Raw genomic sequence first — 20,917 nt, 5'->3', positions numbered from 1 at the left:
AAATTCATAGTAGGTTTGAATGCAAAACTATATCATGGATTTGAGTCATAAGGTTAAAAATACATAAACAGGCAGACTTATTATACAACATGGATAATATTTATCCACATAAGGATCAAGCTAACTATGCCAAATCACATCTCTTCACACCAAATTCACTAAAGTCTAAATCTTGACACTTAACCTCAACAAAATCCAATATACCACATTCTTGGTTTACCCTCCAAGTCATAAGACAAGCATGATCCAATTAAGCACTTCTGGATATCTTTTTGATAAGAAAATGCGATTGCCTAGGCACTCATGAGTTGTGGCATGACATCATCTTTAAAATCAGCTACCAGTCATTAACTGTCAACTTCCATCTTTAATAATTCAAGTGAGAAGTTCACATAACAAAATGCCATAATTTAACTCCTAGTAAGGTAGGTGTAGAATAATCTACAAGTTCTACCCCAAATTGGCTGAAATCAAAAAGGGAAGAGAACATGCAAAATTTAAAAGCTCTGAGGCAGAGACTACCTAAAATTATTGAGCATAGGCTTATTAGGCAAACCGTAGATCGGCTCACTAATGGCAGGCTGTTTAATTCTCTTCCCATATCAAAATCAACGCTAGATTAAAAGGAAAAAATAAAAGACACTCACCCTAGAACAACGGGCTTCCAAAATTATACATCGCAATGCAGCTTCGGATGGGTATAAAATGAGCCTGTTCTGATTCATAGTGTTAGGTACATCTCTCAGCCGGAGCCTAGCGACAGCGTTGAGTTGTTGAATGGAAACCGTATTAAAAATAATAATATCATCCAAAAGATCATCCAGCTCGTCACTAAAAAAATTCCTTGCCTTTCAAAATGAAACACAGATATACTCGTAGGTTTAGAATAAAAATGAGGAATGTAGAAAGGGAGTGACAATAGAAAACCCAAATGAAATTAAGTAAATGTAGATCTGTCTTTCTAACACAGCTTACCGCTCTAAGAACAGGGAGATGATTGCATTCATGCGACCTTTTATATGGAGGAACAAAATTTTCTTTCTTGATGGGCTGACATCGACCTATCTGTAAACATTTGCAGGAAAAAGGCGCGAGTTTTTCCTTCCCCACATATGACTTCATAATGATCATAGTTTTGGTGAAGTCAACACTATTTCCCAGGCGATCTATAAGTCTTCCATGTTTCAGGATATCACACAGAATATTAATAGCATACTTATTGGCCTTCTCAAGACTGTCAAGCAAAATAACACAAAAAAAAAAAAGGATATCACACAGAATATTAATAGCATACTTATTGGCCTTCTCAAAATTGTCAAGCAAAATAACACAAAACGGACTTCTTTTAACAGCCTCCATGAGCTTCCCTTCCACACCATGCTCTTCATGATTGTATTCCGTGAAAAAATTCAGAAATAAAGTGACACAATCAAATTTAAAACAAAAAATCAGAAAGAAAAAGAAAAAGAAAAAGGTACCACTAGCTATAATTTAGTTACCCAGGCCAAACACCATGGACACGTGTAGCACACCCACTATCATGTAAGTCCCTGTAATCTGACATTTCAAATCTTAGCACCAGGTCTTTGTTGTCAAAAATTTGCTAAGCAAGTGCTTCAACAATCTGTATGCCACCAATACCAGAATCACAGAGGAAGAGAAATGATCCAATAGGGTGAGCCCCACTACACTTGGGGTCAGAACTCCCCAGGGCAGTAGCAATGCAGTGATAGCATGTGTTTGAAGTTTGAACGACTACACTCCCGAGCAATCTTACTTCGAGGTCCTGAAGCTGTGGCTTCAAAGAATTACACAGGCTTTTTCCAGCAGTTCAACTGCCTTCTTTTGCAACACCATCACTTTCGAGCTATCATCATTTCCTCCTCCATTAGACAGGATAGCTAAAGAAGCACAAAATGTATAATGAAATATTATTTTTCACAGTTGTCAATAATATGATAGTGACGCCAAATAAGAAGAAGAAAAGAAAATTTGGAAACTGACCATTAAACCATCCCCAGACAATTTTACAAGCCAGAGTCAAAGCATCCACATGGATGTAAACACCATAAGCCTTCTCTAGCTTCCTCTTCTCTTCAGATTGTAGCTTGCTAAGAACTTCCAGGAATTTTGTCTCCCTATCCGTTGTTAAGAAGTCCTAGCATATTTGTCAAATGATAATCAAGTGCAGTTTTAGTATATAATAAAATCTAAACTCTAAATTTTCGGTTTCATCTCATCAACAGACAATTGGGATTTTTTCTCTCTCAGTTTCTAAAGAACCACCATGCATTGATGGTTATAACTTTTTAAATCAAAAGCAATACATTACCACATATGATACATAAATTATATATAGAAGATACATAAAAACAACACATAAGCACAAGCAAACATTCAGTTCAGTTAACATTTATGTATGGATAAATACTACAAAGACTTAAATATACACGCATATATAAATGAGAAGACTTTCAAGATTTAACGAATTGCTAATTGTTTATACAACATAAGAACAACATTCGTAAATGCAGAGAGAAACAAACAGAGAAAGTTTGATGTCAATACATTTATGAATAAGGAAAAAGACTCATATTGTAAATAAAAATATAGAATAAATTTACTTTAAAAACAAAACATATAATTAATTTGGCCCCCAAATCAAACATTCTAGGTCGGCCCTAGGTCACAAGTTTGAAACTGAAAACAGCACTCCATACGCAGGTAAGATTGTATACATGTGACCCTCGCCAAACCCTGCAATGGGTGGACCCTTTTGCACCGGGCTAGCCCTTTTAATCTCCATGCATTGATGGTTATAACTTTGTAAAACAAACAATAATATGTGACCACACCTGTTGCAGAACTAATATATAGAACATACATAAAAACAACACTTAAAAGCACAAACAAACATTCAGGTTTAGTTAACATTTATATATGTATAAATATAGATAACGACTTACAATTATAGATATATACACAAATGAGGAGACTTACAATATTTAGCGAATTGGTAGTAATATTTTATACAGGAAATCGAAGAGAAAACATGAGAACAACATCCATAAAGAACAAACAGAGAGAGTTTAATGGAAATGGAAACCTTTTTGCATATTCGAATTCACTTGTATATATATACATCACGTGAATTCGTAGATGGAAAATACATCATCACCCAGTACTGTATTTGTTGATACCCTCTCAGCAAATTGGAGAAATTTTGAGAAATATTTCCCTACTCTGGGGTACCACGTGCAGATATGCCACTCCATCAAATAAGCTCGCGCCATGTGGAAAAGGAAGCAATTCTTGACAGATATCCAACTAAAATTGAATAGGGATAATTCAAAAGAAAAAAAAAAATATTGTGAGTTAAAGAACAAAATAACGGAGTCAAAATTAAGTTTTCAAACCTGAGGTGTACATGAAAATCTACAGTATATTATATATTTTTTTTCTAAATTGACCTCCTATTATTGTTGTGAATTATGGTACTGTCTCTCTCTCTCTGGTATGTAGAGAGAAAAACTGAGACGTTTTGCACTGGGCGTTGACGACCGCCGTTCAACCCGCGTACCTGCAGTCCCAAGAGTGCCGCCACCGGTGCAGTTGAGTTTGCCGCAGTCGCTGGTGGCGCATTTTCCGTTACAGGAATCGTAGAAGTTACACCCGGTTCTCGGCCAGAACCAGCCGGACCACCCGGTTTGTGCCGGGAGCTGGACGGATGCCCCGGTTGCAATTCGAAGCCGCCATCTCCGAGGACGTCAGCTCCATTGCCGGATAATGTTCCGGGCCAAACCTGGTAGCTGCAATGGTTTTCAAAGGTGAACACAGTGCCTGAAACTGTGGCTCTTGCAATGTGTCATCGGGGAATAATTCAAGTGGGTCAGATTCCGGACAGTGCCTGAAACTGTGGCTCCTGCAATGTGTCATCGAGGAATGATTCAAGTGGGTCAGATTCCGGCGAAGCAATAATTATTTGAAAAACACACACACACACACATATATATACTCTCAACATATGAGACCCAAAACCCTTTGAGGAGAGAGAAAGCAATGGCATTTCGGAGAGGCGCCCCAAAACGTCTCAGTTTCTCTCTCTACATATGAGAGGGACGGACATTACCATAATATCACAAATAACAATAGAAGGGCAATTTGGAAAAAAAAAAATAATAATATAATGTAGATTTTCATATCCAGACTTTGATAAAATTTTATTGATTTGGAAAAATTTGTCCTTTAACCCACAAAAATCTATTTTTTAAAAATTATCCCAATTGAATAATAGGGAAACAATTTCTGAAAAAAAGTAACTCCATCTCGATTCCTCCACACGTGTGCATTTTTTATTTTTCACTTTTCTCCATTCAAATTTCAAATTCTGATCGGTTCAAATTCACTTATTTGAAATAATAGCAAAACAATTTCAGAAAAAAAAAATAAAAAAAACTCCATCTCGATTTCTCTGTTTAAAATTCAAATTTTGACTGGACCCAATTCATAGATACTTTTGACCATATATGTTCAACATTTTAGGGTGGTGATCATAATTTAAAGGGTAAAGTGAAAAAACTCTCCTAAATTATTATTTTTTTTAAATAATTTTTATAAACTAAAAATTATTCCTCTAAACTATTGATTTGTTGCCATTAAAGACAAATCTATCATAAAAGGTTATATTACCCTTTCTTATTAAAATTTTCATTTCTTATTAAATTATTTTTATTATCTTTTCTCTTATGTAAATATTAATTATAGTATTTACCTTAATTTTATTATTATTATCAATTTATCATTAAAAAAAATAAAAAAACATAGATTTGTAAATATCATTTTCTAAATTGATTAAATTATAATTAAAAAAATTACTTATAATAAAACTTATTATAATCAATTTAAACACTTTTATCGTAAAAAATATATTATTTGTTATACAATATATTGATAAAAATGAATAAAATACTTTTAGAAAAATGCCTTCTTTTCATGTAATATATTCATTAAAAAATAAAAAATTAATTAATTTTTAAAAAAATTTATACTAAATTTTTTTATTTAAATAATTAAAATTTAATGGAGAATATGTGATCAAATTAGTATGATTTTTCTATAATTTATTTATATAAGAAAATTATATTAAATATAATTCAATAAGAAGGGGTATTATGGTTATTTAATAAAATATAATATAGGCATTGGAATATGTTGTAACAAAATGTGATAATTTAGAAGATTTTATGCATAAAATATAATTCAGGGGTTATTTGCAAATTCAAACATAATCCAAAAAGTTTGTTGCACTTTACCTTTAAATTTTTTTTTTTAATTATTATTACATCAACATGTCTTATAGGCGGTCAGTATATTTCAAACATTTGACTAACAAATTCTACATAAAGTGTGATAAAAAATAAAAAATAAAAATAAAAAACCCTCTGACTTATGTTAGAATTTGCAAATTACTCCCTTAAAATATATTTTTGTGCATAATATCCCTGAATTATCACATTTTATTATAAAATACCTTGATGAATAAACTATTTTACATTGAATGACCATAATGTCATTTCTTATTGAATTGCACTTAATGTATTTTTCTTATTTAATTAAATTATTAAAAAAAATCATACTAAGTTGATGACATAATCTCCATTAAATTTGCATAAATTCACCTTTAATTTTTAAAGTTAAGTGTTTAAATAAAAATCTTAAGTAGAAAATTTTAAAACAATTTAAATAATTTCTTAATTTTTCGTGAATATATTACATTAAAAAGAAGTTATTTTTCATGTAAGTAATTTATTATTTTTTCATGAATATATTGTATGAATAAGAAGGTATTTTATTGCGCTAAAAAAATTTAAACTAAGTATAATAAGTTTTATTATAAATAGTAAAGTTTTAATAATAAATTAATCATTTTAGAAAATGATATTTACAAATCTTTATTTTTTTCATTTTTATGAAAAAATGATAATAATAATAATAATAAAATTAAGGTAAATGTTATAATTAATACTTAGATAAGGTAAAAGATAATAAATATAATTTAATAAGAAATGAAAATTTTAAGGCAAAAGGGTAAAATAATTTTTTATGATGAGTTTGTCCTTAATTACAACATATCAATAGTTTAGGGGGTTATTTACAAAAAAATAATAGTTTAAGGGATTTTTTTTTTTTTTTTTTTCCCCTTTATCCTATATAATACAATTGCCTCATCTTCTAACTTATGTAACTTTACTATAATTGTCTTAATCAATAAACAAATGAAAAAAAAAAATCTATATGTATATTAACCTTATCCATGTCGTATCTAATTTTAATTTTTTTATTATATGGTGTTCATATTTCGTATCTATGTTTCTCAAATGCTGGGAGTTTTCAAATAGTGCAATAAGGAAGCGGTAAAAATTAATGAAGTTTTTAGAAGTGACAACTTAAACATATTTATTATCTATGATTCTAGATAGACATTTTTTAATTTTTTTTTAAACAAATGACATATGATAAATATGTGTGCTAATAATTAAATATTTAGAAATGAAAAAATATTATAAGATTGAAAATTTAGAATAATTTAGAAAAGTAAGGAGAAAGGAGTGAGCTATAAATACGCAATGGAGTTGCTCAAGCACTCCAACCTCCAAACCCTCCTGGGAACCATTGTTCAAAGAAATTTTGTTATAAATTCAATTGTCTAAATTATCCCATTATCAATTGAATGTCCTACCTACAATCTAACAGAATCCATATTCATATGAAACAAAAATCATGAACAGAGTTTATAATCCAAATTAGCGTTTATAATCCAAATTAGCTTTTAGGTTAATAAAATTGAATGTAATTTGTCTTTCCAATACTTTTAATTTAGTAATATTTAAAAATTTAGACAATATAAAATGACTATTTTAGATCATTTCCAAACAGGACACAGAACCTATAAATAAATTAAAAAAAAATTAAATAGTCTATGACACACTGTTTGCCTGTTTGAACTCTACATAACACTTTGTGGCAAAATGCCATTAAAAACAGTCGCACTCGCTGAGTTATTAAAATTGCCACCAATAACTTTTTCATCTGTACCTTTTTCATCTGATAATGGCAACATCCAAACTATGAATTGCCCCAAAAAAAAAAAAAAAATTTGAAAGATAACAAAAAGCTGAGACTGTTATATATATATATATATATATTTAGCACAAGCTTATGCAACAAAACTAACCTTTACCTATTTACCTTAAAAAAAAATAATAATAAAACAAGACTGACATAAAAAAAAATGGTGGGTGATTAAGAAAATTAAATTTCACCGGATGATTAAGAAAAATAAGGCTCTCACTTCATATCTTTTAGCTAACAAAAAAGATATTTATCAGTTGGTCAAGCCTCAAACTACAATATTAGCCATACACGTGGCTGTGGCTACTACGACTATAAAATTATAATAAACTCAAACAAATGTCTCCAGCAATAATTAATTTAGAAAAAATATCTACTGAAAAAAATAATTAATTTAGAAAAACAGTTGCTGACTTTAACTTTCTACACATCAATAAAAACATTAAAACCACTCACCAGCTACAGGAAGTCTCCTAGACTGCCAACCATGCTTCCCACTATCCCTTAATTCTAATTTTATTTTGGTTTCTATTTTATTTTTAAAATTTTATTTTTTTGCAAAACTGTGTAGAACAAAAAAACTTTAAAAGCCAAAAAAATAATAGAAGTACAATTTGCAGATTATAGTCATAACCACAATTTGCAAGTATACTACTACTCATATTATCAATTCATTTTTTTAATTAAAATATTTTATTAAATGTAGACTTTTTGAGATAATAAAGGGACTGTTTGGTTTATAACTCTGAAAATAGTTTTTAAAAATTCAGATAAAAAAAGTTTTTAGAGAACAATAAAAAGGCAATTATCTGAAAACATGTCTTTTTATAACTGAATTTTCATAAAATAGATTTTAGAAAACTGAACCAAACACAATTTTTTTTTTATATAGTTTTCAGTTTTCAATTTTCTGAAAACAAAAAATTATTCTCAGAATTACAAATCAAGCTGCCCCAACTTTTTTTGTATTATAACATTATAGCTCTCTTGTGAAACTACATGTGTGTCCAATCCAGTGAATCTTCCTATTAAACAATGTTTCATATTACTTTCAGTCTGTTATTGAGATTTTAAGCCTTTACTAATTGTTAATGATTTTTGGCTTGGTTACTTAATATTTCTTGATAATATTAAGTATTAAACGAGCAATATTACTATATATTTGATAATTTTGATTTAATCTTTCTTGAGGGCTGAATGGGATGAAAAAGGGCAGCTTAAATACTTAAATTAATGAACTTAATTTTAATCCACATAATGTAAAGGTTTTCCTTGTTAAATATAACACATGCATATAACGTGGAGTGAAAATTCCCTACCAATTCAATAACAACAATATTGAATTATTTATTCCTTTGAGGCTTACTGCGCTATACAAATTAATTTTTTCTTGTATATGTTTGTTTTTAATTTACTGTTATTATCATTTCATTATGGGCTCCGTTGTTTCTACGTGGGAAAATATATTATATTTTTAAGTAAAATGTTTTTTTTTAATTTTTATTTTTTAGTATTTGATACATCTAGGTCGTGGTTGAGGTGAAATCCATCGGGTGGATCATGTAAAATAATTTGTCGAAAATAAATGAACAAGTTATTTTTGTTAGGTTTTAATATTATTTTTCTTCATAAATATTTTACTACAATCAGACCCTGGAAAAAAATATTTTACCTAATTTTCCTTAGTTCTTCTGGTGAACATAACAAATTGCATTGAAACCATACTTAATTTGAATGCAAAGTGAATGAAAGCTACAACAGAGTACTGATTCAATTTTCATGGGCAAAGTTAGCGTCACATATTTACGCAAGAATATAGAACAAAATTATTAACAATTAGTGAAGATGAACCATGCACAGAGATTTCAGAAAAGCTTGCTTGCAAATTCTTCATCGGCCTCCCCTTTTCTTGAAGAAGAAGCTGCAAGTTCCTTTAGCTCTGACATGCTCCTTCCCAGCTGCAAAGCCACCTTCATTTCAAACAATTCCCCATTCTCTCTCCTCTCCACATCTCTTTCCTTCAAGTTTGATTCTATGGACTCTTCCATCAGCTTAAAGAAACCGGCATTGCCTCTATACATCTCAAACACCATTCCCACCTGTCCACCATGCTCCATCGTGTTCACGACGCTCGCCAATGCACCACCAACAACTCCTAGCACCGCGCCCCATGAACCGTGGCTTGGAGATCCCACGAAGGCGGATCCAACAGCTGCTAGGCCGGTCAGTAAAGGGCCGGAAATGGCCAATGCTTTGCTGATTTTCAATGCCTTTTCACCCAACCTCAAATAGTCTGCCTTGTCCTTCCTTTGCACAACCCCAACAACCTCTCTCATCTCTTCTTCCAATCTCCTATCCCAACCATTATTGTCCATCTCCCCACTTGACCCTATCCCTTTTCTACGTTGTTGGCGCGGCCACCACACTGCAGGCTCCATGGTGGATGGGAATTTGTCGAGCATAACGCCGATTAGAGGGAGAGGGTAGGCCTTGTCAAGAGCCAAAACTCTCTCCATCGAGTCCTTCACATCATCCATTGTGGGAGTGCCATTAGACATGATCGTCTGAATTTCTCGGTGAAGCTGCTTGAACAATCTTGCAGCATTTCTCTGTTCTTCAGCCAGTTGAGAAGGTTGAATCTTGTTCATGACCAACAACATTCCGGTAGCTGCCAAATACATCAGAGTAGAAGACAGCTTAAGAGCCACAAGAGGAGCACCAATAATATTAGTACTAGCTGCAATACCGGCCATGGTTGCAGCTGTGAGAGTGATTGCGTTTATGGACGTTAAGAGTAGGCTATTCCAGTTGCTCCGCTGCTCTCCAATATTTTTATGGATCTCCACTCTATCCGCGACAGCCTCCATGACTGCATAGAGCTTCGCGATCACCACTGGATCGTCGGAAACATCAGTATCATTTCTCGTTGGAATAGTGTTCATAATATTGATGTTATGGGCAGTGGTTGAATTTGTGTAACCAATTCTTGGTTCCAAAACTCCGGTTGCGAGAGTCGGAAAAGAGAGAGGACTCGTGGGGAGTCTTGGCGCATTGATGGCACCTCTAGTTGTTCCTCTTCGACACCGCGAAGAAGAAAAAGATGAATGCATGATCCTTGAAGCTTGGAGGGCTGCCATTGTAGTTTTTTTTGTGGTGCTAAGGTTATGTATGATCTATAGTTTCTTGGTTTTTTTTTTTTCTGTTGTAGTTGTGTTTGTGTGTGAAGTGGTTTTAGGCTTTGTTGATTGTGGAATATACAATTGCACGAACACATATATATATAGAGGAGGAGTTGGAGAATTGAATTTCATACAGAAGACTGAATAAATTAAACTGCGGTTCAACGTTAACCGTTGTGAGTTGAATGGGTTCATGGCTTAGACTTTTCTTGTTCTATGGCATTAGTGCTCTCTCACACTTCACTTTGGCTGCTTTGGCCTCAACCCTGGAGTGGGTCTACATTGACTTTCAAACAAAAACTAAGGTAAAACCTTGAAATGGCCAACGTGCAAAGACCATAGCCAAAATCAACCATTTTGCCTAGATAATTTCATAATTAATTGATCATTGCATCATTTTTATGAATATAATTTCATAATGTTCATAAATTTATCCAACTTGATTTCAGATTGAGTGCAATAAATTAATGACTTTCAAAATATATATATATATAGATTATATATATTTTTTAAAACTTGGGTCTTTTTAGCCTAACCGAGTCAATCTTTTGCGGTCTGAAATAAATATTATTATTATTATTATTTTTCATTTGAATTTTAGGTGGGACAAGATTCCTTGAACAGTAAACTATTATGTAATGTGTTGTGACGAAAGATAAATTCTTGGTATTTTTGTTGGGGATGTAATGTTCACCATCCTAAAAATACACACGCATAATGACGACATAAGTTTGTTACAACTGAACAAATCATTTTAAGATGGATTTAGGCATTCAATTTGGATTGGCGGTTAATACAACAGATAAATGAACAAATCAAGTTGATCAGCTTAATTATAACTCTTGCGTCTCTGCAATCTGCATATATCACATTTGTGTTTCAGGTATCATGTATATAATGTTCACCCTTTATATCTGCCACTCTAACGGGTAATCCAAAGTGAATGACCGCGTGATGCGTAAAGAATAATTACGCCTTTTGTTTGAATATAAAATATTTTTTTAATTTTTTAGTACCTGGTTGTCAGTAAAATATTTATGAAAAAAATATATATTAAAATTTTACAAAAATAACTTATATATCAATTTTCGACAAGTTATTTTACATGTCTCGCCAGATGAACTCGTCATTAAAATCAATCTAGATCTTTACCAAACACCAAAAAAGTAAATATATATATTTTCTGTTTTACATGTAAACAAACAGATAACATGCAATAAGCATATATTTACGGACTATAGGGTTGAGGGACATTTAAAGCTACCCTTCTTCCCAAAACCATTGATGAGGTAAGCTTGACCGCTTAGAGCTCGATAATCAAACTAGAGCTAGAGCTCGAATAGCCGGAAATTTTGGTTTGATTTGCCTCATTTGCACACCTAGCGAGGTTAATTTCATTTTTACAGTTAACAAATATATTGACTGAACTTCCTATCTTCCAACATGTCTTTCTAACCTACTAATGGGTGATATAACTTTTCATCCCTCAAAAAACCTTTTAACTTTATGATTTCTATGGGTTCCTTAGGGGTGTCGGTGTAATTTACTCATTATCTTATTACTACACAATATGCCATTTAATATATAAATTAATACACTTACATAAGGTCAACAAATTTTATTTTTTTCCCGACCGCCAACTTTTGAATGAAAGCAAAATAATAATAGATTTCTCATCCATCCCGTCATCCTTCCTACCTCACCACTCCTGACCGCCAATTTTTGAATGAAAGCAAAATAATAATGAATTTCTCATCCATCCCTTCATCCTCCCTACCTCACCATGGCTAACGAATGGCTAAAACAAAACGGTTGAGTTGACCATGCTTTTTGCATTGTCGGCTATTTCAAGGTTTTACTTGTTATTTGTTGAAAGCCAATGTAGGAAAAGACCATACTAAAATCCTACGTTTTGTTGTAAGACGATAAAGCATGTGCCTAGCATTAGTCAAAATGTATAATAACGTACGATGTTGAAGATGTTAAACAATAATCGAATTTATGAGGAACCATTGATCAACGAACTGCGAATCAAAGTTAATAACTTGACAGAATTCCTTAATATTTTCCATTGAAAATCTAGCACCAACTACAGTGATACACATCAGGCTATATTCTGAGTTCATGGTTTCTCCAATAGAAGCAATAGTTCATCTGTTTACACATACTACTATGTGTGGGAAAATAAAAAAGAGAAGAAAGCAGTGGTGCAACCACTCTTCACCATCTACTACTATTAGCTACATACAACATCCCCATAACTGTGTTAAGGTAATCTGAAGCACACACTCATCCACAAATTCCTTTCACTCAACTTCTAGACTTTAGCCAATGCCACAGACCGTGCTCGCAGATTCAAAAATATTCCCCTAAACAATGGAAAAGAAAGTGACAAACCATTTTCATTGCCAAATAATGTAAATGGGAATCAAGAAGATAAATTATGCTTAAAACGACAAGAACGGCGAAGGGGATCCAAGAGTACATACCAGCAACATGCAACAACACTGTGGAAGATCACGCGGAACTGCAGTGGCACATACTGGTGATTTATCCATCCCACCACTGGCCAGAACTGCATATTCATTGTAGATTTTTTCGAATAATTTAGGACCATGCTTCTATATAACAGAATAACATAATTATATATGATTATAAAATGAGATACCGTCCATGCTGTATACTGCACTCTCGGATATTCCTTCTTGATTCTAGCTTTTACATGGACCCAGGGTCTTCCTGCACTTTATAAGATTTTATTCAGCAAAAAACGTAGTCTAATTAGGAAAAGTAAGGCCTCACTACCATTTCTGGTTCAAGAAATTGCTGCATGAAATGTCCATAACTAGTCAATTTACCATCAATTTAATGCTTCAGGCAAGCTAAGATATTTGAGAAAATGAGTTGTTCGACTCTAAAATGGCATGCAGCATTTTATGTACAAAAGTTACACAAAATCAAATTTAAGGTTTGAAGTGGGACTAACTTATCCACCCTGTTTCTTTCTATTTTTTACCTTGGCAAGAAACTCATGCACTCACTTTGCCCCTATGGGGATTTGAACCCTCGAAGCAATATATCATACGGCACTTTTCCTAGGATCACATATAAGGGTTGCCAAGGAAACTTTGTAACTTGCATCCTTGTATTGTAAATAACATTATTTACAAGTTGTGATGCAGATTTACCTTCAATTACTAACCCAAAGTAAATCATGAAAAGCATGTTGTTCCAGGGAGATGATGTCAACTGTTCCACCATCACCTGAAATGTTTAAATAGGACACTTTTAGGATAGCCTTTTTTTCTTTTTTTCCTTTCTGTTTCTTAACACTCAGCCACTCGCGCACCCCCCAAAATCAGCTAGAACGTCTTGAATAAACCATCAGACATTAAAACTTATTTAAGCTTTTAAGGAAGGCAATTGAGGTTAATAGGTATTTGGTTAATATTTTAAAGATTCCTCAACTATTTTGAAATCTATTTTTTTTTTTTTTTTTTAACAACAAAACATGAGAAGGTAAAAAAACAAAGGGCATGTTAATCACGTTTTATTGTAAAGGAAATGATTAGAAATTTGGAATCTTAAAGTTACTCAGATTGCATTGGTTGTGAATTCTACAATTACCTTTCTAACCCTGTCCTCTCAAAACAAATCAGCATAAGGATAAAAAGAATACCTTCTTGGCTATTGTTTTTGTATCCTTCTTCCCTTTGAAAAGTTTATCCAGTAATATGTGAAGAAAATGCCCAAATGGCCCAAGATAAACAAATCCAAAAAGCTGCATTTAGCAATGTTACGATAGATATCTCATAAATATATATATATATATATATATATATATAAACAAAATTAGAACTATTATGTGCTCAATATATTGCTGTAATTATTACAGAGGTCAACATCAGATTAGTAAGACAAACTAGGAACCAGTGAATCACACATCATATCAGCAATCTAGAGATGATCATCACCAGAGACAGTGAAATACAGACAATCCTTTTAAATATCAAGGTGTTTGATCAATGTTTGCCAGGTCTATATGGATACAGAAGAACATTGCAAGGGAAAATCCGTGACTTATAGTAGAAATATGATATCTCACATGAAGTGGGCTTATGGGAAAGTTGGTAGTTGAACTCTTTCTGGGCTAATGAAGTAATAAGAAGCCTTGCTTATAAGAGCTTTTCAGAACTGAGAGTTGAACTCTATCACAGCTTTGTTACATTATATGGCATCTGGTTCAGTGACTCGGGTTCTGAAGGGTGGACTATGGTCATGTTGGAGATTGACAGTAGGAATACTAGTATACTGAAGCTTTGTGCCCATTCATCTTAGAATATGCTTAGATGGCTGGAAAGACTCCAAATATTTTCAAATCAATATATTAATTAAAAATTCATCATCTTGATGTTACATGCCTAGTAAATACAACCAAAAATGAGATTTTGAAATCATGCCCAAATCAAGGTGAGATTAATTTCAATTAAATAACATTAGCAGCTTTCGGATAAGCTGAAGGACAAAAAAGGCCCAGCGAATTTCGAACTATTGTTGACCATTTTTCCGATATTTTGTTTATCAAATTTTCAACAAAATAAATCACGAAAGCAAAAGAAATTTGGGGAGAAAGTACATCCTAATTTTTATTTTTTTTTAAATAATAATAATAAATAAATAAAAGAGCCTATAGAATACTTTGTTGAAATGAATTTAGCAATTCAAAAGTCCAAATTTTCTGGTAATATAAAGTTGGGTATGTTTACTCTGGCTAAAAATGCGTACTTATGTGTGTATAAACCCCTCAATTTGGTGAATAGAATCACTCAATCAGTCTTTCAAATTGTGATGACCCATTTGAGTAACAGAACAAACCTTTCAGAACCCTATGTTACATTTCAATTTAATTGTCACTATACTAACATAGAATTACCCACCACTAATATAAACAGAGTGAGGTTGGGGTTTAGAGAAGCTTCATACCACTTTGAGAAGAAGGCGTCTGATTTGAAGTTTCTTTATGCCGGTGATCTTCTGAGCCACTATATCACTGACCGCCGACAACACTCCGGCTGTTATTGCCTGCAAATTAAAGCAATACAAAAATTACCCAATTCACAAATCGAACATATCGATCAAATGAACCAATACCCATATCATAAAAAGCAAAGAAATGCACAGAGAGACGAACCTTGGTTCTCAAAGGATGATATCGAAGCTGTAACAAGTACTGTTGCAACCCATTCTTCGCTATTGACGCCATTTTTAGAATAGCAAGAGAGACGAAGACGACGGTTGCTCTCTCTTTTTTTTACACACTCCTGCGGTAAAGTTTGGAATGCCTGTAAAATATCGACCAAGACATACTTTGTGTGTGGGCCCAAATTCGCGCCTTCCGTTCTGCTAAATCTCTGTGGTTTGCCCAACTGTTTCTTAGAATTAATTAAGAAAAATAATTCAATATTTTTACAGTTGAGAAAAAAATGATTTAATATTTGTAGAGAGTATTTTATAATAAATTAAGAAAAACGATTTAATATTTTAGAGAGTATCTTACAATTAATTAAGAAAAATAATTTAATAGAAGGTGTTAGTTACCATTAGGCTTTAGGCCATCAATAAGATCAGTGGACTTCCTTCAAGGCCCGTTAATAAGATCAGTGGACTAACTTCGAGGCCCATTTACAATTTTAATATCTGTAGTGATGGTTTCGTTTGTTCTTAGTTTTATTTTATCTGGTGAGGGAAAAAACAAGAAAAAAAAGTTTAGAAGAATATAGCTGTTGGATGTTCATCCATTTAATAATCCATTTGTACAATTTCTTATGTTATAGTTAGGGATGGCAAATTACGACACGACACGATAACACGATACGAGTTAAAAAAGTTTAGATTTGCGTTTAATATAAACGGGTTTGGGTCATAAAAAGGTCAACACGATTAATTCGTTTACTTGAACGTATTGGGTTATGGTTGAAGGGTTCAACCCGTATAACCCGTTTATGATCTATTTAACTCAACATGTTATAATCGTGAATATGACTTATGTAATATGTTACCTGTTTAAACCCAATTATTATGAATAGTTAAGTCATTTCAATATAAATCTTGTCTATGCCTTATTATGCCTTATGATTTTTCTTTTTATTTTAAATATTTGGGTTAATTATAACAAATTTTTTCTATTATTTAGTATTTGATTAAATATTAAAAGTCTCGTTTTGATAAACAGGTCATTAAACGGCTTACCACGTTTACCTGTTTAATAAACGGGTTGGATTAGTGTTGAGGATTCTTGACACGATTATTAAATGGGTTGGATTTGGATTTACCTATTTAGTATAATACCCTTACATCGACATGACACGAACACGAATTGTCACCCTTAGTTATAGTATTTTATATATTTACCCATTAAAATTTATTTGGCACTCACAGCTAAATTTTGTGTCTAATCTTATTTCTAAATTAGTTGCTATAAGAAGACACTAAAAATAAATCCTTAACGAGGACACATTTATAGCTAAATATAAGAATAAAATTAACAATGAGGACACATTTATAGCTAAATATAAGAATAAAATTCGCAATAAATCTTACCATTTTACAAGACATACAGCAATTATTCTATTGTGTTACAACAATTTTGAATTTTTGACAACAATGTTAGTTTGATTTTCTTTATTAAAAAAATAATAATAATAAAACCTCTTTGACCAATTACTTGTTTTCAAATCGGTAAAGATGAAAGTTGTTGCAAGAGGGAGACTTATTTCAAATCGGATTTAGATGGGAACTAACATGGATATAAATGAGTGCATATGCAGTACTACTTAATAATTTAAGTTTTTAAATAAATGAATAAGTGGTAATAATTTAAGTTTTTAAATAAATGATTAAGCGTCCACTTATTACAAAAATCCTTTAAATGAAATGAAAGTCTTCTAAATGATAACAAATATTCTTCATAAGAGATAAATATTTTTCATAAAATTCTAACAAATTTTGATGTTTTCTTAAAATATGAACTAAGCAAATCATGAGTAAATTTAATGGCAAGACGCTAGGTTGAGAAGACAAAGTTTGACAAGATTTTCAACTTGGCCGACATGACAATGAACTATACTCGTGTGAACCACTAAGCCAAATATTTGTTGTTAAAGAATGTGCATTTAAATTATATGAATATTAGTTTTAAAGTACATAAAATATTATACTCAAATAATTTATTTTATGTTATTTGAATATGTGGTTTCCATGTTATAACACTAATGCATTAATAAGTTGCTAGATGCTAAATTCCCGACACACAAAATACTTGGATTGAATAGTTTGTGTTAGAAATATCTCACTTTAATAATAGTATTTTAGGCTAAAGTGTAAAAGAAAAACCCTAAATTATTGCCCTTTTGTAAATAATCTCTTTGAATTAACAATTGAAGAGAATTCCACAATTAGAAAAGGGGCCTTCTTAACTTTTAATTTGTTACAATTAAGGACAAACCAATCACAAAAGACTTATTTACCCTCTCATTATATTTTTTTATTTCTTATTAAATTATTTTTATTATCTTCTCTTATGTAAATATTAATTATACTATTTACCTTAATTTTATTATTAGTATCAATTTAACATAAAAATGAAAAAAAAAAAATTGTAACTACCATTTTCTAAATTAATTATCCTATTATTAAAATTTTATTATTTATAATAAAACTAATTATAACCAATTAAAACATTTTTATCGTAAAAAAATATATATATATCTTTTTTTCATACAATACATTGATAAAAATTTAATAAAATACTTTTTAAAAAAACAACTTCTTTTCATGTAATATATTCATTAAAAATTTTAAAATTAATTAATTTTTTTTTAAAAAAATTCTACTGATTTTTTTTTTATTTAAATAACTAATTTTAAAAATTATAAATAAATTTATACAAAATAAAGGAGAATATGTCATCAAATTAGTATGAATTTTTTTCATAATTTATTTAATGAAATATAGTATACGCACTGGGGTATGTTGCAACAAAATATGATAATTTAGAATATTTTGTGTACAAAATATAATTTAGAGAAATTATTTATTTGCACTGTGGTATTTTATTTGCATAATGTATTTTCACGTAGATGGTCTTATGAAATTAATTGAAGGTGATCTAATAATGAAATGCACTGGCTGTTTAGAAGACTAAAAGGAACCCGGTAATGAAGAGGCTACATGTAACGAGTAGGCGCTTGTCCATTTACCCAAAAGCTCGAACTGTTAAGTAGTGCTGCATACCCACCCATTTATACCCATGTCACTTCCCATCCGGATCCGATGTAGGACAAGTTTCCCCTTGTAACATTCTTTCTCACCCGAACTCGCAACGCCCTCGTTGCGGTTGGGCCACCCTGCCTACCCGGGGTGGCACACCCGGACGCCTTCCAGGTCGGGCGCTTGGCGTGGCACCGGATCAAGGATTGGGTCTGGCTCTGATACCAACTGTAACGGGTAGGCGCTTGCCCATTTACCCAAAAGCTCGAACTGTTGGGTAGTGCTGCATACCCACCCATTTATACCCATGTCACTTCCCATTCGGATCCGATGTGGGATAAGTTTCCCCTTATAACACTACAACACCTGCGATGGAATTTTGAGTACCACAGCTGTTTACTATTTTTTAGGTGATTCTGTTTTTAGTTGATGTGGAACCTTTTAAGCATCTTATAATCAATACGCGTATTCCCATGTTGCAATTATTTTTAGGATAAGATTTGCTTACTCACTTGTGAATGTCATTGTTACTTTGATGTGGTCCAATCACAAATGCATAAATTTAAAAGTGATAAGAGTATCCCAACGTTGTGTATATATTTTTTTTTATGTAAATTTGATGTGTCTAAATAGATTTATACAAATGGTTTAAATTATTTATTTTTACTTCTAGTTTGTTTTATACATTTTGTGTAAAAATATATCCCCCAATAACAACTAGTCAGTATCATTCCTGAATCCCACATAATTTTTACAAACCTACTTAATACGAGGTTAATTCTTGAATGGAACGTGAAAGAGGAAGGAGAAATGAAATATGTTGATGTACCTGTATAAAAAGGTTGTGTAAAAGCATTTCCAACTATTGTGTATATATATATATTTTTTTGTGTAAATCTGACGTGGCATTTCCAACTATTGTGTATATATATTTTTTTTGTGTAAATCTGACGTGTCATAATAGATTTACACAAAAATTTTGAATTATTTATTTTTAGCTCCAGCGGTTGTTTTATACCTTTTATGTAAAAATATATTTCCCAATAAAAACCAACCAATATTATGTCTAGACCCTATATAATTTTTACAAATCTACTTAATATGGGGTTGATTCGTTAATGGAATGAGAAAGATGGAGAATAAATAAAATATGATTATGTAGCTGTATAAAATGATTATGTAAAATAAACAATAATTTTACATGTGGTGACAAGGCAGTGTATCCTAACAGAATGCTGGAGATAAAAAAAAAATTACATATCATACGTGGCAGTGTATTTTAACCGATTGCAAATAAATAAATAAAAATTACACATCATATGGGTCCAAGCATGACACTGGTTGGTTGTTATTGAGAATATATTTTTACACAAAAGGTATAAAACAATATTAGCTGGAGGTAAAAATAAATAATCTAAATTTTTCGTGTAAATCTATTATGATACATTAAATTTACACAAAAATATACATAACAATTGGAGATCTCTAAAATACACAATAATTTTACACATTGGTGACGTGAAAGTGTATCTTAACAAATTGGTGTAGATAAAAAAATTTATACATCATATGTGGCAATTTATATTTTACACAAAAAAATAGTTTAACATACTGTAAATAAGAAAATCAAAGAGGGTGACTAAATTTATTCCAAAAAAAGGTTATTCTTATTTTGTAATTACTGCGTACAAATTATTTGTGCATTTATAATTGGACAACATTAGCGTTCAGCAGTGAGCAGACAAATCTCATTCGGAGAGTGGGGAAGGGGCAACTCGCCCCTTGATATATATATTTTAACCGTTAGTCATTTATTTTCTTTAATTATATACCCTTAAAAAATTACTATTACCCTTTTGAAATTATTGAATTTTTTTTTTTAAATTATTATCCCCTCTCATAAAATATCCTAGGTAGGTCCTGCATGTAAATGTGTAATTTTTGGCGGCCTTTGTCAAAAACTAAAACCTTTGATGGAAAGAGTGGTTAATAATGTTACATATACAAGGTTCCAAAGCATACTTTCTTACAAAGCTCTTCTTCTTTAATGAAACACTGAACTTTGTACCTATCAATAGAAAAAATTGGGGGTGGGCACATGTCCTCTTGTTCGTTGGATAGCTAAGTTTGATCAGATAAAACTGACTTCTATAGTTGTCACATATTTTCGTACAATTTTAGCTTTGTATATATGTGTATGATGTTTCAATTCTCTTGGTGGCTGTCGGATATATATATATATATATATATATATAGCCTTACTGAATAATAATAATAATAATAATAATCTATAGATAGGTGGGTTTTAGATTTTATCTAAAAAAAACAAATTATGTGGA

At 31.5% G+C, this 20,917-nt stretch overlaps 2 protein-coding genes across 3 annotated transcripts; both read right to left on the bottom strand.

Moving 5' to 3' along the window:
• Positions 1–8,996: 8,996 nt before the first annotated feature.
• Positions 8,997–10,268, bottom strand: LOC132278397 (probable F-box protein At4g22030). The gene has a single exon (XM_059780189.1). The coding sequence runs from the start codon at positions 10,266–10,268 to the stop codon at positions 8,997–8,999; it is 1,272 nt and encodes a 423-aa protein (XP_059636172.1).
• A 2,154-nt stretch (positions 10,269–12,422) lies between these two features.
• On the bottom strand, positions 12,423–15,652 carry LOC132308398 (peroxisomal membrane protein PMP22-like). Of its 2 annotated transcripts, XM_059806468.1 has the most exons (7): positions 15,502–15,652; positions 15,294–15,392; positions 13,990–14,091; positions 13,499–13,574; positions 12,979–13,049; positions 12,800–12,885; positions 12,423–12,679 (listed from the first exon to the last, which is right to left on the bottom strand). In XM_059806468.1, the coding sequence occupies exons 1-7, from the start codon at positions 15,571–15,573 to the stop codon at positions 12,628–12,630; spliced, it is 558 nt and encodes a 185-aa protein (XP_059662451.1). In that variant the 5' UTR covers positions 15,574–15,652; the 3' UTR covers positions 12,423–12,627. The 2 variants fall into 2 exon arrangements, with proteins under 2 accessions (XP_059662451.1, XP_059662460.1); XM_059806477.1 differs by lacking the exon at positions 13,990–14,091.
• Between the last annotated feature and the right edge of the window lie 5,265 nt (positions 15,653–20,917).

This window comes from Cornus florida, unplaced genomic scaffold, assembly GCF_030987335.1.
Source record: "Cornus florida cultivar Cherokee Brave unplaced genomic scaffold, ASM3098733v1 CherokeeBrave_3.0.0_Hap2_Chr01, whole genome shotgun sequence".
NCBI lineage: Eukaryota > Viridiplantae > Streptophyta > Magnoliopsida > Cornales > Cornaceae > Cornus > Cornus florida.
This window is presented reverse-complemented; position numbering and strand designations above follow the sequence as displayed.